Source organism: Oncorhynchus tshawytscha, linkage group LG18 (assembly GCF_018296145.1).
Source record: "Oncorhynchus tshawytscha isolate Ot180627B linkage group LG18, Otsh_v2.0, whole genome shotgun sequence".
Classification (NCBI taxonomy): domain Eukaryota; kingdom Metazoa; phylum Chordata; class Actinopteri; order Salmoniformes; family Salmonidae; genus Oncorhynchus; species Oncorhynchus tshawytscha.
The window spans coordinates 2,450,333-2,471,583 of record NC_056446.1 but is presented as its reverse complement, the minus strand read 5'-3'; the positions used below and the strand labels follow the sequence as shown (position 1 = coordinate 2,471,583).

Here is a 21,251-nt window from a genome sequence, read left to right as displayed (position 1 = left end):
CAGTTCTGTCTGTGCTGTTTGAATCATACACCATTCTGTGAAACATGAACATATATATTTCTAGGAACTGCCTGGATTTAGAAATGGTGCTCTATCAAATTCCTTTCATGGAAGTAGATCCCTTAAATGAATTGAATCCACAACCAAAATAATCATCATGGTAATTCATTCATGCATCCTTAGCCTTTGTAGCATGCGAGGGAGTAGAAAGAACCCTTTTTACATGGAACGCAAAAGGGTTCTACCTGGAAACAAAAAGGTTTCCCCCCATAGATTCTCTTATAAGGACAGCCGAATAAGCCTCTTAGGTTCCACATAACACCTTTTTTTCTAAGAGTCTACCTGTTTGCCCCTCGACGGGGCTTCTTATATTCTCCCCACCCAGTATTGTAATCAAAACTTACCAGAAAGCATGTAGTCCTTGGCTCAGACCATGTAGTAGTGTGGGCTCAATAGTATCTCATTAGTGTACCAGATCTTGAGAATCATCTGCACATGTGATGGAAGAATGCACTGTGCATGCAGAGGGTTGCAATTCCATAGAATTGGGGATTGTTTAACCAAAATATTTTTAAAAGGTTTACCGTTATAATTATTATAATTCATTATAATTATTAATTATAACGCCCTCTCCAAGTCTCTGTTAAAGAGACTGTATCAACTGCTTTTCCCCTCTCTGCATAGCTTTTTCACTGGCATGACCTATATAGTACAGTGCAGGAAGCACTCATTTTGGGACTCACTGAGCAGGTCAACTCAATTTGAAGGGGCATAGCATGGTGTTGTAACTCCATGCAGGACTCTGTTCTCGTTAGTTACTGTAGCTTTTTGAGATCACCTCTCTCAGTGATGCAATAGCTTGCAGTCTGATGTGTCGGTTAAAACCAGTTATGCATTAGGGGGCGCTATAAAAATTTTGGGATGGAAAACGTTCCCGTTTTAAACAAGATATTTTGTTCACCGAAAAGATGCTCAACTATGCATATAATTGACAGCTTTGGAAAGAAAGCACTCTGACGTTTTCAAAACTGCAAAGATATTGTCTGTGAGTGCCACAGAACTGATGTTACAGGCGAAACCCAGATAAAAATCCAACCAGGAAGTGCCGCATTTTTTGAAACCGCCTCATGCCAATGACTCCTTATATGGCTGTGAATGAGCTACGAATGAGTTTACGTTTTCCACGTATTCCCCAAGGTGTCTACAGCATTGTGACGTCTTTTTAAGCATTTCCATTGAAGAGTAGCCATAAGGGACCATATATAGCAAGTGGTCACATGGTGTCTCCCGCAGAAAATCTTGTGTAAAATACTGAGGTAGCCATTTTTCCAATCGCTTCTTATGAGAAACCAATTGCCTCGACGGATATATTATCGAATATATATGTTACAAACACCTTGAGGATGGATCCTAAACAACGTTTGCCGTGTTTCTGTCGATATTATGGAGTTAATTTGGAAAAAAGTTTGGCGTTGTATAGGTAGCATTTTCCGGTCGATTTCTCAGCCAAGCATGATGAACAAATGGGAGCTATTTCGCCTACAAAAATAATATTTTTGGAAAAAAGGAACATTTGCTATCCAACTGGGCGTCTCCTGAGTGAAAGCATCCGAAGTTCTTCAAAGGTAAATGATTTAATTTGGTTGCTTTTCTTATTTTCGTGAAAATGTTGCCTGCTGCCAGCAGAGCCTAGCATAGCATTATGCCATGATAAACTTACACAAATGCTTATCTAGCGTTGGCTGTAACGCATATTTTGAAAATCTGAGATGACAGTGTTGTTAACAAAAGGCTAAACTTGTGTTTGAATATATTTATTTCATTTCATTTGTGATTTTCATGAATAGGAAAAGTTTCTAGGGGTATTTATGTCCGCTGCGTTATGCTAATTCGTTTGAGGCTATGATTACGCTCCCGGATCCGGGATTGCTCGTCGCAAGAGGTTTTAAGCATTTGTAAATGACGCATGACTATTGTGATGTTCAATCCACAGAAGAATTGTGCATGGTGATGACAATTATCGATCAAGCCTTTAGCTGGTAGGGCCTGTTTCTTCTTCTCTCGGTCATTGCTTATGCTCCTGCCACTGCTAGGAGGTCTTCTCGTTGTTCACTCTCTTCCTCTATCTGTCCTCCTCACTCCTTCCCTTCCCATCTTCCTATGCTCTCTTCCTTTGGTCTCTCACACTTTCTCTCCGTCTCTCTCTCTCCTTTCTCCCTTTGCAGAGGGTCTGGGACAACGGGCTTTGGTCCTCTTTCATTTGCTCTCTCCCTCACTCCCTCTCTCATTCTTCCTCTCACTCCCCCTCTCTCTCTCCTCTGCTATAATTGAATCAATAAACCAGCTTTAATGCTCAGTGAAACTCTTTCAGCTTGGATCACGTCAAACTCTCAGCTCGCCCAGGAAACAAAGCTATGGGGAAGAAACTCTGGAATGATGCATCTGAAAATGTTTATTTGAGTTTCATTCATCCTCCCCATTTAGTCATTCAATTTGAAGTCTCGAGTAAAGCTTTTGGGTGGTGCAGAACAGATCTAGTCAGATGTAGTCAAAGTCCATTCTCACTGGTATGCTATTTCTTTGTTGAATGGTGGACTTTGAATTTTGAGGGGAGTTTGCATAAAAGTTTTTTGTTGATGGTACTGTCATCTAATACATGTATGTTATTGGGATTATTAGGAGGTCTATGGATTATTTATTGAGGTATTTGGATGTTAAACTACAACTACATAATAACATTATCTGTAATCGATTTTAGAGTCCTTTCAATACTATACATTAGTTGCTGTCAATTCGGTTCATGATTCTGAACAGCATGAAAGCGAAGCATCTGGACAGCATTTTCCAATCATGGAGATTGTAAATAATTAAAAAGTTCAAAGGGGCTTAGTTCACTACTGAGAGAGAGAGAGAGAGAGACCTCCAATCACCATGGTAACTGCACTTCACTGAGAGGTATGGATGGTGTGGGTGGAAGGATCCTTGGGCTTTGTGGTAGTGCTAACCGTTACCGTCCACGGTCTACAAACTGAACCTCCCTGATAAGGTGTCTGAACTAGAAGGGAGAAAGAGGGAGTCATGACCCCTTAACTCACCTCCCGTCCCCTCTAATCGTTGTTAATTACACAGACCAGTAAGTGAATGCAAATGCAGCTCTTCTCAGGTGACAGTCCAAAACACCATAATAAAGCTAGCTCTCATTCCACTGCTCATATCAATTAACGCATGTCGTTTATGACACCGTTGTTTAATAGGTAAGGGCATGACGGAAGCTGAGAAAATAATCGTTACAATGTCCTGGGAAAGAATATGCACAGCTATAATAGCCTTCGCAATATCCATAATCTGCCCACACTTCAATGTCACATATGTTGTGTTGGAGGAGAATCCATTGTAATTATGGGAGGAGGAAATTGAGATTTAACCTTGTTGTTCTTTCGCCTGTTCTTTTATCCTTCAGGAGGAATATTTGAATCCATCGAAAGCGGTCCGTCGGGAGCAGAAGAACTCGCCTTTAAATTTGCCTTGAACACAATCAACAGGAACCGCACCCTGCTGCCCAACACCACACTCACATATGACATCCAGAGAATAAACATCTTTGACAGCTTTGAGGCCTCCAGAAAAGGTGATTGGCTGAGGAGGAAAGGAAGCAGACCTGGGGTGTGTTCATTAGTGCACACCGTAGCAAAATGTTTTGCATCGGGAAAATATAATCAAAGAAAACAAGCCTTTCTTATTGGACATGTTCAAGTTAGTCCCTCCCTGTTATAGCCGTTTGCTTCTGTTTGGTTGCTAGTGAATACACCCTTGGCTTAAAATAAATTCTGAGCGGTTGTTTGAGCCTGCCTGGAGTGTAAGATGGGCGGGGTTTGAATTTTTGGGACAATTCCATAACTAAAGGGGAGAGAGAGAGAGAGAGAGAGAGAGAGACAGGCTGAGAGAGAGAGAGAGAGAGAGAGAGAGACAGGCTGAGAGAGAGAGAGAGACAGGCTGAGAGAGAGAGAGAGAGAGAGAGAGAGAGAGAGAGAGAGAGAGAGAGAGAGAGAGAGAGAGACAGAGAGATAGAGAGAGAGACAGAGAGAGAGAGAGACAGAGACAGAGAGAGAGAGAGAGAGAGAGAGAGAGAGAGAGAGAGAGAGAGAGAGAGAGAGAGAGAGAGACAGAGAGAGAGAGAGAGAGACAGAGAGAGAGAGAGAGAGAGAGAGAGAGAGAGAGAGAGAGAGAGAGAGAGAGAGAGAGAGAGAGAGAGAGAGAGAGAGAGCAGGCCATATTGTCTCTAACTGTCTTAATCTCCCCCATAAAACAACAGTGACAGCACCGTCAACAAAAACGGAAGGGATCTTTTGCAGCTCTTTTGCAGCTCAGCTCTGATTCACCTACTGCTCACCTCTTGGTCACAGTACAGTAGACTATATGATCACAGACATGGACCCTTTCTCTCTCAGCTCATTCACTGTCAAGCCACTAACACCTCTGTCTGATCACAGCCAAATGACCTTGTTCCTCAAAAGAACAGACATGGAAACAACCACACATTCACAGCCCAGTAAGCTGTACAACATCAGAAAGTCATACAGATGGGCCCAAAACAGCACAGAAGAATACCAGAAAGCAACCTGGAACCAAAATATCCAAACAGTCTTAGATAACTTTCTGGATACCACATTCACTCACAGTGAAGAAGGCATCAATCTGGCAGTACAAAGCATCAACTATATATTCAGGCAAATGGCAAAAGAAGCACAATTGAAATTGATTAAAATAAATATATTATAAGGAATAAACTTAGAACACCTCCAACCCAAAGCACAGAGACCCAAATAATGGTGAATTACGCCTTCATTACTGTGAGACTTTAAGACTCTATAAGTGTACACTCAGAACCCAAAGCACAGAGACCCAAATAATGGTGAATTACGCCTTCATTACTGTGAGACTTTAAGACTCTATAAGTGTACACTCAGAACCCAAAGCACAGAGACCCAAATAATGGTGAATTACGACTTCATTACTGTGAGACTTTAAGACTCTATAAGTGTACACTCAGAACCCAAAGCACAGAGACCCAAATAATGGTGAATTACGCCTTCATTACTGTGAGACTTTAAGACTCTATAAGTGTACACTCAGAACCCAAAGCATAGAGACCCAAATAATGGTGAATTACGCCTTCATTACTGTGAGACTTTAAAACTCTATAAACGTAACACTCAGAACCAAAAGCACAGAGACCCAAATAATGGTGAATTACGCCTTCATTACTGTGAAACTTTAAAACTCTATAAACGTACACTCAGAACCAAAAAAGCACAGTACAACAGCAAGCAGCTGACTCTAATTGAGGAGTCCATAAACACACACTTCTGGCAAAATTGGAAAAAACGTTAAAAAATCTAAACAAGAGGAATTAGCGATACAAAATGGTAACATATGGAGAACCCATTTTAAAACCCTCTACAACACCGTTCAAATTGACACAAACGCAGAACAAGGCCAAATTCATGAGAAGTTGAATGGATTAGAAAAAGCTATAAAGGACAATCAAAATCCATTGGACTCCCCAATTACTGACCAGGAGCTCTATAAGAAACTTCAGGCTCTCAAATTTAAAAAGGCATGCGGACCTGATGGCATCCTAAATGAGATGCTCAAACTCACTGGTGCAAAATTTTAATTGGCTATATTAAAACTGTTTAATTTGATCCTGAGTGTAGGTTATTTCCCTGACATCTGGAATCAAGGACTCATAACCCCAATCTTTAAGAACGGAGACAAATTTGACCCTAACAATTACAGAGGAATTTGTGTGAACAGTAACCTGGGGAAGGTTTTCTGTGGTATTGTAAATGTAAGAGTTCTAAACTTCCTTAATAATAAGCACAATGTCTGAGTAAAAGCCAAATTGGATTTATACCAAAACATTGCACAACTGATCATATTTACACCCTACACACCCTGATAGATATGTCCACCAAAATAATACCAAAATATACGCTTGCTTTATCGACTTCGAAAAAGCATTTGATTCTATTTGGCATACAGGACTGTTCTACAAAGTTATTGAAAGTGGTGTATGGGGTAAAACATATGACACAATTAAATCAATGTATACTGGCAATACGTGCAGCATTAAAATTGGTAAGAAAATAACAGAATTCTTTAACCAGGGGCGGGGCCTTCGCCAGGGTTGCAATCTGAGCCCTGCACTCCTCAATATTTACATTAACGAATTGGCCACTATTCTAGAAAAATTTTAGTCTCCACAATTCAGAAGTTAAATGCCTACTCTTTGCAGATGACTTATACCTGCTGTCACCCACAGCACATGGCCTACAGCAGAGCCTGGACCTGCTAGAGCAGTACTGCCAGACCTGGGCCCTGGCAGTAAACCCCAAAAATACTAAAATTATGATTTTCCAGAGAAGATCCAGATCTCAGGGAATTAGACCAAAGTTCTCCATTGGTACAAAATATATAGAGTACTGTACACACTACAATTACTTAGGTTTAAAAATAAGCTCAACTGGACATCTTAATGAGGCAGTGAATGACCTGAGAGAGAAAGCACGCAGGGCATTCTACCTATTAAAATTTGGCTAAAACTAATTTAAGATTTCATTGAACCAATTGCACTTTATGGCAGCGAGGTGTGGGGTCCACTTGCAAAACAAGATTTAATCAAATGGGACAAACACCCCATTGAAACCCTGCATGCAGAGTTCTGTAAGATTCTCCTACATGTCCAGAGGAAAGCTACAAACAATGCACGTAGGGCAGAATTAGGCCAATATCCACTAATAATAAAAACTAAAAAAAGAGCCATTAAGTTTTGGAAACATCTAAAATACAGTGACCCCCTCTCATATCATTACCAAGCCCTGCAATGCCAAGAGCTGAGCAAAGAAAAGAGTCCCCTCATCCAGCTGGTCCTGGGGCTGAGTTCACTAACCTGTTCTACTAACACACTGAAGCCTCAGTCCCCTCATCCAGCTGGTCCTGGGGCTGAGTTCACAAACCTGTTCTACTAACGCACTGAAGCCTCAGGACCAGAACATCCAATCAATCAGGATAAACCAAATTACAACACAGTCAAAACAAAACTATATTGCTTATTGGGAAACACAAACACAAACACAAGCACAAAGCAAAATGCAGTGCTATCTGGCCCTAAATCGACAGTACACCGTGGCTAAGACCTCTCTGATGAGGATAGGCTACCCGTCCTGTTGGGGGAGGACACAGAGAGCTGTGGGTTGGCAGCGCACTACATTGCTGCCTGCCATAAATTGAGGGACAGTGTCTGACAGACCAATCAACCTGCACATGTACTCTACTGTATGCTTAATGTTATTGTTGAATGTATGGTTATTTTGACACTTGGTTATTGTTGTTACTGTTGTCCCGTTGACAATTTTGATTCTCATTTTTATTTATTTTTTATTTTGTAAATATCTAAAATAAGCTTTGGCAATATGGACATTGTTACGTCATGCCAATAAAGCAGAGAGAGAGAGAGAGAGAGAGAGAGAGAGAGAGAGAGAGAGAGAATGTGTGTGTGGAGGGGGGAGAGAGAGAGTTTATTTTTCAGTTTTTTCAACAGAACATTGTAGGACAAATGTCAGCCAAATGCTGAATTGTGAGTACAATTGATCGTATTAAAATACAATAAACAACAGATATAGGCAAAAATGATGTTGATTGTCAACTGTTCAGCATGCAAACCATGGCTGGGATGGTGCTGAAACGGAACCGTTCAGTCCTGCAGTGGATCTGTTACAGTTTAGTCTGGTGTGGTGGGAGCATATGGTGGTAGGGATCAAAGTTGTGATTGGAAGACTTCACATGAATTATGATAGATTGAGTAAGGCTCCCTTGTTTATTAATGAATGATTATTCATCTACCATGAAAAAAGGTTATCATGAATAATTGCAAGAGGGTGGTCTAAATGATACAGGTTGTAATAGTAGGACAGCTAAATCTGTTATTAGAATTGTTAATTCTGAGTATCTCTGGGAGTAGTTATTTATGTTTGTTTATTTGTTTGTGGGAGATTGTGACAAAAAATAAGGGTGACTGTTTTTTTGCAGGCGTGAAATGTGGGAATAGACATTTATTGAGAATGACTCTGTTTAGCTGTTGAGAAATATTTTGCTGATGCTACCTACAAACTGATTGCATCTGATGTGCTCAATGAAGTTATACACAAGAAATATGGTTATAGTATTTGATTAGAAATGTTGTAATAAATAAGTGACAAATGGCAACAAAAAAAGTATCAAGTCCAGGCTGAGAACTTTTATATTATAGTAAGCTTTATAGTCTAGTTAGGTAAATCAAGATGCTATGTACTTACTCCTTGTCACGTTCTGACCATAGTTCTGTTATTTTATTATTTGTTTTAGTATGGTCAGGGCATGAGTTGGGGTGGGCAGTCTATGTTTGTTTTTCTATGTTGGTTTTTGTGTTCGGCCTAGTATGTTTCTCAATCAGAGGCAGGTGTCGTTAGTTGTCTCTGATTGAGAATCATACTTAGGTACCCTGGGTTTCACTTTTAGTTTGTGGGTGTTTGGGCCACACGGTACTGTTTCGGTTTTGTGAATTCACGTTATCGGTTTGATTCAGTGGTTTCTTTAATTAAAATCATCATGAACACTTACCACGCTGCGCTTTGGTCCGATCCTTACTCCTCCTCAGACGAAGAGGAGGAAATCCATTACACTCCTACCAGCAGTAATGGGGAAGCTGCTCTGAAAATAGTTTACAAAGTTACCGACTACCTTGCACTGGAACAAGTTAAGCTACACTAAAACTACCCTTAAGAAAAATATAATTTAATTGAATTGAACCAAGCTACTGCAAAATATAGTTAAATTACTAGTTGAACATGGATACTGCCTACTAGTATCCATGTGGTTTGATGCAAAGTGGGACCGATACTCCTCTTGATTCAATGCCATCCATCTTGATCTAATGAGGGATAGAATAGGGTCTTTCTTGATCAGTATTCCCATGGTGCATTGCGTGGACAGTAGAGCTGAGAGGAGCCGAAGGCTTCCACCTAAACATAAATCTAACAAACACCTCTCTCTGCCTCCTACCCCCCCCAGCCTGTGACCAGCTGTCCTTGGGGGTGGCAGCCATCTTTGGCCCCTCCCACAGCTCATCAGCTAACGCAGTCCAGTCCATTTGTAATGCCCTGGGGGTGCCCCACATCCAGACCAAGTGGAAGCACCAGGTGTCGGACAACAGGGACTCGTACTACGTCAGCCTCTACCCGGACTTCCAGTCCCTCAGCCGGGCCATCCTGGAACTGGTCCACTTCTTCAAATGGAGGACGGTCACTGTGGTCTATGACGACAGCACAGGTACAGATATCTTGGATGATTGATGATGATGATCGAAAGGTGAAAGACAAAAAAAGATTTGAGTATAAACTCAAACTGCGACTCAAACAAACTATTTTATCGGGGTGGTAGGTGGCCAAAAGGTTAGTAGCTTGAATGTTGCCGGTTTGAGTCTTGGGCTGGGCAATAAAAGCAGGAGATGAATTGTCATGCACTTGAGCAAGGCACTTATATCCTGCATAAATCCAGGGGTTCTGCGGCTTAAATGTGCTCCTCCCAAAAATGTGTTTAGGTACAGAAGAGTAGAACTGTTCGATTCTTTCCCCTGAGAGTTTAGCATTGAGTGTCTGGCCATGAAATCTTTAGCCCCCTCAAAGTCCTCCAGGTGTACTCCATGTCAAAACTGGAGCCCTCTACATGAGTGAGCTGCCCTGAAAAAACACATTGCCCAGAATCACCCTCTCCTCGAGTCTCCTCAGATTAATGCCATGCAGAATGAATGTGAAAGCTGACAGCGTCAATGAATAAAAGACAGACTCGTCCTTTGAGGGTCCTCCTCCACTCCTGTATCCGTCTGCCAGATCGCCTGCTCTGACTTTGCGAAGTGGCTCATGATTTGCATTTTTACAAGCACAATAATATTTTACACCGTTGAGTACTGTTATATTTTAACAAGGCCTACTGCATCCAAAGTGCGAGTGCTCATCGACTTGAGAAAGAAGATGCAATGTCTGTCTCTTATTTTACGATCCCTTGGAAGGACAAGGTTGTCCACTTCATTGAACGGAATTACTTGTTGAGCATACTTTGTTTTACGAATACATGGGTTGCATGGTGAGTCTATTGCCGACTATGTCCCATTGTGGTGGTTTCTTCAGTTGAAGGTCTGTATTTTTGGGCACATTTTACAACTCTTTTTAAAATGTTGGTGTCTTACCCTGAATCACACATCAACCCCTAGCTCATACTGTCCTTTCAGAGGGCATTATGAAGCTACTACACCTATTCAATCTGGTTCTATCTACACAAGTCCATAGGGGCTAGAGGTTGATTTAGGGATTGTCTTACCTTTTACAATCAACTGGTAGATCTAGTATGACCAAGAGGATAGATTAACCATCAGGATTTATTCTTCGGTGTTCCTAGAAATGAATGGTTCGTGACCATGTTTTTGTCACATCCATTTCACTTTGCAGAGAGCCGGCACTGTAGCATGGTGACAGTGTATTAACCTTTGGCTAAGGTCACGGTGAATGGTCCAACTCACCATCCGCTGCAATGAGTCATCTGATTTGCAACTGTTCCGCTCGTCCTTAATGGCACAATATTCTCAATGTAGTGGACTGCTTTCAGACTAAGGCGCATAGGGCTCTGGTCAAAAGTAGTCAACTCTAAAGGGAATAAGGTGCAATTTGGGATGCATCCATTTATCATCAACCTCATCTCCATAACACTGTCCACTAGCTTGCATTGATTCCCTTAAAAAGGGCTCTAGGGAAGGTGTTAGACATTATTTAAAGGTAAGGTTACTCAACCAGGTAAACCTGAGTTTCCTCCTCGGGGGAGCGTTTTTTTAGGTTAACACACCGCCTCACAGTGACTGGGTGATGTCAACTACACACACACACACGCATGCACACACATCGTCTGTAATCACACAGCGTCATGCTCCAGGACGTTTATCCCTATATGGAGCCTATCTGACGTCTGGTGGAAAGAACTATCAGAGGGGATAAAATTAAATATTTACACAGCCCTCTGAGGATCGGGGAGGGAAAGTCGGAAGGCATTATTCAGAGCCCCACAAACATCGGCCCTGACAGTGGGTCCCAAATGCTGAGCTCCACCCGGAACCATTTTCCGCTTAACGCCTCCCAAGTGTCTGTATGGAGCAAAACAGAGAAGGGAGAGAGACCCTGGAGTAGGGTGTTTGGAAATACCTACCTTACTCACAAAAAACTATAGTATTTACTTCTAACATGAAAGAACACATTCCTTATTCTTATTTCACAGCAATCCCTATTGAAACTCCAGAGGGAGAATCAGCCCCCACTCAAAGTAAGACCTTTAAATTGCCCACACAGCACTTCATCCCAACAAAAAAGGTCTGAGCAGTCCAAAAGTGCATCTTCAAAACCCCTTTCTTCTCTCTCCCAGACTCCCTCCCAATCCCATCCATTTTTGGACCCATGACAAGTAATAATTTCTACCATCAATCCAGCCCTATTTCATTCCAAGGCTCAGAAGTCCTCGGTGGAGAGGAGAAACTCATTGTAATCCCATCAGTGTCTCTGAGAGGTTTCTAGCTGAGTGTGGGTGGGAGAATGAAAGGTGCGGACTGTTGCTCAGTATGAGGCGGTGGTAAGGTTACATGGGGCCTATCTAGTGGGGAGTAGTAAGGCAAACAGAAACTCAAATCCGAACAGAATCTTGGGAGAGAGAAAGTGAGAATGGATTGACTGCTGCTTTCCAACACTAACATATTTAAGTCCTATAACGCTAGAATAGAGTAGTGTTTTAATTGGTGTTTTTACGATGAAGCTGGACTCTGCTCATATAGTGACACTATATATTTGTCATTCCACGCTAGAATGAAGTAGTGTTTGAATTAGCATTTTTAATGTGCCTCATCAATGAAGCTGGACTCTGCTGATGTAGTGACTCTATATATTTTAGTCATTCCACGCTAGAATAGAGGAGTAGTGTTAGAATTAGCATTTTTAAGGTGCTTCTGAAATCCACAATAGAAGCTAACCAGGAGCTAGCCAGTTTACTGGCTAACGGTAGTATTCAGCTAACCACAGTTGATGGTCATCAGCTATCCTTTAGCTCGAAAAGCTATCGCCAGTTTTGTACAACGCAACTCAGACCAGAATATACCGGACCTATTTTTCTCTCCATATCCCCGGATTTCAACCGAAAGCTCTGAACATTTACACCTGGATCTCTCAGCTAGCTAGTTGCTATCCGTGTGACCATTGGCTTACGTCGGTCCCGGAGCAAACTTCAATTATTCCGGAGCTAGCCAGCTGAAGAGTTCCATCAACCACTCCTGGGCTACAATCACCTATCCGGACCTGTTTTAGTGCCGATGCGGAGCCCCACCGGGCCTTCACGACTGTACTACCGACGTTATCTGCACGTGGGAGTTATCCAACTGGCTCCTCCGTCGTGACGTTACCTGAACGCCATCTGCGGCCCGCTAATCGTTAGCTGTCATATCGGCTTCTATCTGAACATTTTCTGACAATTTATTTATTGGGTCACAAACTATATCCATTTTACCAATTGGATTGATCCCCTCTACCACACGGAACCCCACTAATCTACTAATGGAAACGCACAAAGTGACTAAAAAAAGAACACCGTCCTATGCTAGCTTGCTACTGATGGCCCGGCTAGCTGTCTGAATCGCCGCTACCCCAACCAACCTCACTACTAACTGGACCCTTATGATCACTCGACTAAGCATGCCTCTCCTTAATGTCAATATGCCTTGTCCATTGCTGTTCTGGTTAGTGTTTATTGGCTTATTTCACTGTAGAGCCTCTAGCCCTGCTCATTATACCTTATCCAACTTTTCAGTTCCACCACCCACACATGCAACATAACATCACCAGGTTTCAATTATGTTTCTAGAGACAATATCTCTCTCATCACTCAATAACTAGGTTTACCTCCACTGTATTCACATCCTACCATACCTTTGTCTGTACATTATACCTTGAAGCTATTTATCGCCCCCAGAAACGTTGTTTTACTCTCTGTTCCAGACGTTCTAAACGACCAATTCTCATAGCTTTTAGCCGTACCCTTATCATACTACTCCTCTGGTGATAGAGGTGAATCCAGACCCTGCAGTGCCTAGCTCCACTCCCGAGGCGCTCTCTTTTGATGACTTCTGTTACCGTAATAGCCTTGGTTTCATGCATGTTAACATTAGAAGCCGCCTCCCTAAGCTTCTTTTATTCACTGCTTTAGCACACTCTGCCAACCTGGATGTTCTAGCCATGTCTGAATCCTGGCTTAGGAAGACTACCAAAAATTCTGAAATCTCCATCCCGAACTACAACATTTTCAGACAGAATAGAAAGGCCAAAGGGGGCGGTGTTGCAATCTACTGCAGAGAGAGCCTGCAGAGTTCTGTCCTACTATCCAGGTCTGTACCCAAACAATTTGAAATACTACTTTTAAAAATCCACCTCTCTAAAAACAAGTCTCTCACTGTTGCCACCTGCTATAGACCACCCTCTGCCCCCAGCTGTGCTCTGGACACCATATGTGAACTGATTGCCCCCCATCTATCTTCAGAGCTCGTGCTGCTAGGCGACCTAAACTGGAACATGCTTAACACCCCAGCCATCCTACAATCTAAGCTTGATGCCCTCAATCGCACACAAATTATCAATGAACCTACCAGGTACCACCCCAAAGCCGTAAACACGGGCACCCTCATAGATATCATCCTAACCAACTTGCCCTCTAAATACACCTCTGCTGTTTTCTACCAAGATCTCAGCGATCACTGCCTCATTGACTGCATCCGTAATGGGTCAGCGGTCAAACGACCTCCACTCATCACTGTCAAACGCTCCTTGAAACACTTCAGCGAGCAGGCCTTTCTAATCGACCTGGCTGGGGTATCCTGGAAGGACATTGACCTCATCCCGTCAGTAGAGGATGCCTGGTTATTTTTTTTAAATGCCTTCCTCACCATCTTAAATAAGCATGCCCCTTTCAAGAAATGTAGAACCAGGAACAGATATAGCCCCTGGTTCTCTCCAGACCTGACTGCCCTTAACCAACACAACAACATCCTATGGCGTTCTGCATTAGCATCGAACAGCCCCCGTGATATGCAACTTTTCAGGGAAGCTAGTAACCAATACACACAGGCAGCCAAGGCTAGCTTTTTCAAGCAGAAATTTGCTTCCTGCAACACAAACTCAAAGTTCTGGGACACTGTAAAGTCCATGGAGTATAAGAACACCTCCTCCCAGCTGCCCACTGCACTGAGGATCGGAAACACTGTCACCACCGATAAATCCACTATAATTGAGAATTTCACTAAGCATTTTTCTATGGCTGGCCATGCTTTCCACCTTGTTACCCCTATCCCGGTCAACAGCACTGCACCCCCCACAGCAACTCCCCCAAGCCTTCCCCATTTCTCCTTCTCCCAAATCCAGTCAGCTGATGTTCTGAAATGGTGTCAAAATCTGGACCCCTACAAATCAGCCGGGCTAGACAATCTGGACCCTTTCTTTCTAAGATTATCTGCCGAAATTGTTGCAACCCCTATTACTAGCCTGTTCAACCTCTCTTTCGTGTTGTCTGAGATTCCAAAAGATTGGAAAGCAGCTGCGGTCATCCCCCTCTTCAAATGGGGGGAAACACTTGACCCAAACTGTTACAGACTTATATCTATCCTACCCTGCCTTTCTAAGGTCTTCGAAAGCCAAGTCAACAAACAGATTACCGACCATTTCGAATCCCACCATACCTTCTCCACTATGCAATCTGGTTTCAGAGCTGATCATGGGTACACCTCAGCCACGCTCAAGGTCCTAAACGATATCTTAAACGCCATCGATAGGAAACAATACTGTGCAGCCGTATTCATTAACCTGGCCAAGGTTTTCGACTCTGTCAATCATCACATCCTCATCAGCGGACTCAATAGCCTTGGTTTCCCTAATGATTGCCTCGCCTGGTTCACCAACTATTCCTCTGACAGAGTTCAGTGTGTCAAATCGGAGGGCCTGTTGTCCGGGCCTCTGGCAGTTTCTATGGGGATGCCACAGGGTTCAATTCTTGGATCGACTCTCTTCTCTGTATACATCAATGATGTCGCTCTTGCTGCTGGTGAGTCTCTGATCAACCTCTACGCAGACGACACCATTTTGTATTCATCTGGCCCTTCTTTGGACTCTGTGTTAACAATCCTCCAGACGAGCTTCAATGCCATACAACTCTCCTTCTGTGGCCTCCAATTGCTCTTAAATACAAGTAAAACCAAATACATGCTCTTCAACCGATCGCTGCCTGCACCTGCCTGCCTGTCCAACATCACTACTCTGGACGGTTCTGACTTAGAATATGTGGACAACTACAAATACCTAGGTGTCTGGCTAGACTGTAAACTCTCCTTCCAGACCCACATCAAACATCTCCAATCCAAAGTTAAATCTAGAATTGGCTTCCTATTTCACAATGCTTCACTCATGCTGCCAAACATACCCTTGTAAAACTGACCATCCTACCGATCCTTGACTTCGGTGACGTCATTTACAAAATAGCCTCCAATACCTTACTCAATAAATTGGATGCAGTCTATCACAGTGCCATCCGTTTTGTCACCAAAACCCCATATACTACCCACCACTGCGACCTGTACACTCTCGTTGGCTGGACCTCGCTTCATACTCGTCGCCAAACCCACTGGCTCCAGGTCATCTACAAGACCCTGCTAGGTAAGGTCCCCCCTTATCTCACCTTGCTGGTCACCATAGCAGCACCCACCTGTAGCACCCACTCCAGCAGGTATATCTCTCTGGTCACCCCCAAAACCAATCCTTACTTTGGCCGCCTCTCCTTCCAGTTCTCTGCTGCCAATGACTGGAACGAACTGCAAAAATCTCTGAAACTGGAAACACTTATCCCCCTCACTAGCTTTAAGCACCAGCTGTCAGAGCAGCTCACAGATTACTGCACCTGTACATAGCCCATCTATAATTTAGCCCAAACAACTCCCTCTCCCCCTACTGTATTTATTTATTTTGCTCCTTCTACTGCAAATCTACCATTCCAGTGTTTATTTTTAAATTAATTTTTTACTTGCTATATTGTATTTACTTCGCCACCATGGCCTTTTTTGCCTTTACCTCCCTTATCTCACCCCATTTGCTCACATTGTATATACTTATTTTTCTACTGTATTATTGACTGTATGTTTGTTTTACTCCATGTGTGTTGTACCTGTCGAACTGCTTTGCTTTATCTTGGCCTGGTCGCAATTGTAATTTAGAACTTGTTCTCAACTTGCCTACCTGGTTAAATAAAGGTTAAATAAAATAAAAAATAATTGACTCTGTATATATTTAAGTAATTCCACGCTAGAATAGAGTAGTGTTCGAATTAGCATTTTAAGGTGCTTCTTGGATGAAGCTGGACTCTGCTGATGTAAAGTGCTTTTTGGTGTATGAGAAGAGTATATGTTGAGTTGGTACAGAGCTCTGTTGACAGTTCTTCAGTACTGTATGGGTGGTATTCTGAAGTCTTCCATTGACACCATTGAATGATTTGCCCACGATCAGAAGATTCAGAATACTGCCCTATGTGTATGTTTGCCGCGTGGGACAATCAAATAAACTATGGAAGAGAGCCATATATTTGGGCTGTTTTTATTTAAAAGATTTGTATCTGAACTGTATGCCTTACCAATGACACTTATATTAATTTCAATGTCATACTTATGTTTCAAATAAGATGTACATTTCTTGTCTCCAGGTCTTATTCGGTTGCAAGAGCTGATCAAGGCACCCTCCCGATACAACATTCGTTTGAAGATCCGACAGTTGCCGGCGGAGACCAAGGATGCCAAGCCACTTCTGAAAGAGATGAAGAAAGCAAAGGAGTTCCACGTGATCTTTGACTGCGGCCACGAAATGGCTGCCTGGATCCTGAAACAGGTCAGTGTCTGTCTTAGGTCTTTCTCAGAACGATTTTGAAATCCAGAGACGGGTTGGACTTTGTCAGATTTCTTGGACTTGGAGATGTATTTACAGTGGGGCAAAAAATAATTTAGTTAGCCACCAATTGTGCGAGTTCTCCAACTTAAATGAAAGGCCTGTAATTTTCATCATAGGTACACTTCAACTATGACAGACAAAATTTGAAAAAAGAATCCAGAAAATCACATTGTAGGATTTTTAATGAATTTATTTGCAAATTATGGTGAAAAATAAGTATTTGGTCACCTACAAACAAGCAAGATTTCTGGCTCTCACAGACCTGTAACTTCTTCTTTAAGAGGCTCCTCTGTCCTCCACTCGTTACCTGTATTAATGGCACCTGTTTGAACTTGTTACCCGTATAAAAGACACCTGTCCACAACCTCAAACAGTCACACTCCAAACTCCACTATGGCCAAGACCAAAGGACACCAGAAACAAAATTGTAGACCTGCACCACGCTGGGAAGAGTGAATCTGAAATAGGTACGCAGCTTGGTTTTAAGAAATCAACTGTGGGAGCAATTATTAGAAAATGGAAGACATACAAGACCACTGATAATCTCCCTCGATCTGGGGCTCCACGTGAGATCTCACCCCGTGGGGTCAAAATGATCACAAGAATGGTGAGCAAAAATCCCAGAACCACACGGGGGGACCTAGTGAATGACCTGCAGAGAGCTGGGACCAAAGTAACAAAGCCTACCATCAGTAACACACTACACTGCCAGGGACTCAAATCCTGCAGTGCCAGACGTGTCCCCCTGCTTAAGCCAGTACATGTCCAGGCCCGTCTGAAGTTTGCTAGAGAGCATTTGGATGATCCAGAAGAAGATTGGAAGAATGTCATATGGTCAGATGAAACCAAAATATAACTTTTTGTTAACTCAACTCGTCGTGTTTGGAGGACAGAATGCTGAGTTGCATCCAAAGAACACCATACCTACTGTGAAGCATGGGGGTGGAAACATCATGCTTTGGGGCTGTTTTTCTGCAAAGGGACCAGGACGACTGATCCGTATAAAGGAAAGAATGAATGGGGCGATGTATCGTGAGATTTTGAGTGAAAACCTCCTTCCATCAGCAAGGGCATTGAAGATGAAACGTGGCTGGGTCTTTCAGCATGACGATGATCCCAAACACACCGCCCGGGCAACGAAGGAGTGGCTTCGTGAGAAGCATTTCAAGGTCCTGGAGTTGCCTAGCCAGTCTCCAGATCTCAACCCCATAGAAAATCTTTGGAGGGAGTTGAAAGTCCGTTTTGACCAGCAACAGCCCCAAAACATCACTGCTCTAGAGGAGGTCTGCATGGAGGAATGGGCTAAAATACCAGCAACAGTGTGTGAACCTTGTGAAGACTTACAGAAAACGTTTTGACCTCTGTCATTGCCAACAAAGGGTATATCAGTATTGAGAAACTTTTGTAGGTGACCAAATACTTATTTTCCACCATAATTTGCAAATGTATGATTTTTAATGAATTTAATGTGATTTTCTGGATTTTTTTTCTAATTTTGTCTGTCATAGTTGAAGTGTACCTATGACGAAAATTACAGGCCTCATCTTTTTAAGTGGGAGAACTTGCACAATTGGTGGCGGACTAAATACTTTTCTTTGCCCCACTGTATATGAATTAGCTCCAGAATGATCCCTCCTTGAATACCTCATACAGGTCCAGTACCTGCAAGTTGATAATTCATTTCCTGTTCATCTGAATCAGACTCAATTGGATATGGAATTTTCTTTGTTTTATCTCCTTTTAGAATATTAGTTCCATTACTGTGTTTCCATAATGAATGCTCTATGCCAAAATACAGTTTTAATTAGCAACTCTAACAATGAGGCAATGAGAAGTGCTCATATCCATAACCAAAACACACATTTTCAGACAGAGTAAGTGACATTGTGTCGAGTGTTCAGTTTGCTAATTAAATACAGCATTCCTACCGACATTGTGTAAGTTGTCCCTGTAGTGGCAAATCGGCTCAAATATGACGCACACAAGAACTTTGTAAAAATCAATATATACTTTTAATACAACAGTATCTTAAGCCGGAGCGGTCCGCGGAACACACACATTTTCAGAGCACTCGCTCTGACTTTTTATACACACAATCCATGAGTCAATCCTACTTCGTGCATCCTGCTTGTTCAGCCCAGTAACGCCCACATCTGCTTTCGGTCAGATTAAAAATGATGACAAGACCCTTCTTTTGACCTAAAGATAATATACATCCCCCTTTCCTGTGACTAGCTGTTCTGGTCGCCTTCTCTTCATATGTTTGTATAAGATTAAACAGACTTGTGTCTCCCCTGTGATGTAACTGATATCTGTAATTCATCTGGGGTCATTTGGCTGACCCCCTCCTTCGTATATCACTCTGACCTTTGTATGTCCAGTCATTTCTAGGCGTCTATGTGTCTGCATTCCTTTAGTGTTCCCGGCTGTTCCATACTCCCATGGTCTTTCTCGGCTTTCTGTCCTATACAATAGACAATGCATTTTACCAGAACAGGAAATTAACCCATACATGTATCTTTTGTTGTATTACTATAATCATGTAAATGATTTTCTCCCACATCCCCCACAAAAATGATTTACTCTGCACTCACACATGCTGTATATTTGTTTAGGCACTTTGACCATAGTCAGTATTGTGGTTTTCCCACAGGCTCTAGCCATGGGAATGATGACGGAGTACTACCACTACATCTTCACCACGCTGGTATGTTCACCGACACCTTATTAAAATGAGTTTTCTTACTGATAACTACTGTGTCCATATTAGGACAGCATCCATGGAAGTTGCAGATGCTGTCCTAATATGGACACCGTAGAGGTCACATCATCATCTCCTTTATATTGACACCTAAATACTTGGTCCTGGTGGCAATGCACATGCAAATGTGCTATTGAAGTCAAAAATATTTAGACAAAACCCTTTAAAGACCAAGGGTTGAAAAGGATAATAGCTGTCAAAGTATCAGTCTAAACTCTTATTTTTTTCGATAGCATTTTGTTGACTCTTTAAACAATGTTTAGCCATTCTCTACCCACCCCCAATTTGTTGTCCATAAACCTCTAAAAGTTTTTATCAGGGAAAACTAAAGCCACTTGATATGTGCGTCTATTCTGAGATTGAAGTTCTCCAAAGTTCCTTTGATCCACCAAAGAGTCCTGCTGTTCACACTGGATGAAAAGCCTGTCTTACCTGGATCGAGAGAGAGACTGAGAGCTCAGATAATAGCTCAGACAGTTTGAGGCTATTATCGTTTCGGTTCAGTATGGCCCAGACAACAACTGGGCCTGTTGTCCTATTTGGATCATTATGGTTAAGGTTAGGACAAGGGTAGAGAAAGGCTGAATTTAAATCTGTTGTTATGGGAAAACTAAATAGAGCTGAGATTATAAGGCTGTTTCAGAGGCATGCTGTTACTTGTTAGTCTGGGCTCCTGCTTGTTCCAAGAACATAGGCCAGTTTGGCAAGAAAGTGGCGGTAGTGCTGGCCAATGCTGCAATACAACTGCTATCCAGAGTGTTGCCCTTACAGGAGTGCTGCAAACATTGTCTATTATGCTCCCTCGCACGTGCATGCGTACACGCACATGCACACACACAGTACACTTATACAACCTATAGACATCTACCCGGTCATAAGCCAGACATGTGGCTCGTTTGACGACTGCAATGTCCTGTCCCTACCAACATGATAGATGGCAACGCACCAAGGCCCTGCCTGGTAACCTTGAAAATGTCAGCTTGATCAAGGCCACTGCCTCTGAAACAATATGAAATGCCTCCTGAAAATACTTCCTAATGTACTGCCTCTCTCTGCTAATATTAGAGACTCTTAAAACATTTGCATGGAAACACCAGGAATAGGTGGCTTTTCCATAGAATCCTATTTAACATTTTGTGACAAAGTAGCCCCCTGATTTACGCAAATGACAACACACGTCACTCAATTCAGTACTTCATAGCTCCATGTATCAAACAGTTTTTTTCAGTTATTTTAAAAACCAAGAACATCTGGAGAGTCCCCTGCTGATCATAGACTCATACCCTAAATAAAATGTGACAATAAAATAATAGCAAAGTGTATAAGCCATAGAATGGCAAAAGCCTTAACAGACGTGATACATGTCAATGAAACAGGCTTTGTTAAAAATA

At 42.4% G+C, this 21,251-nt stretch overlaps 1 protein-coding gene across 3 annotated transcripts in view; it reads left to right on the top strand.

Moving 5' to 3' along the window:
* Window positions 1-21,251, top strand: part of LOC112217391 (glutamate receptor ionotropic, kainate 2-like) — a 202,341-nt gene that overhangs the window by 48,508 nt on the left and 132,582 nt on the right. For all 3 annotated transcript variants that reach the window (XR_006079246.1, XR_006079245.1, XM_042300585.1), the window contains exons 2-5: window positions 3,461-3,628; window positions 9,112-9,369; window positions 16,858-17,039; window positions 19,753-19,806. Coding sequence is in view for 1 of the 3 variants with exons in the window: in XM_042300585.1 (XP_042156519.1) it covers window positions 3,461-3,628; window positions 9,112-9,369; window positions 16,858-17,039; window positions 19,753-19,806 (662 nt within the window). In the remaining 2 variants the exon portion in view is untranslated. The remainder of the gene's footprint in view (window positions 1-3,460; window positions 3,629-9,111; window positions 9,370-16,857; window positions 17,040-19,752; window positions 19,807-21,251) is intronic.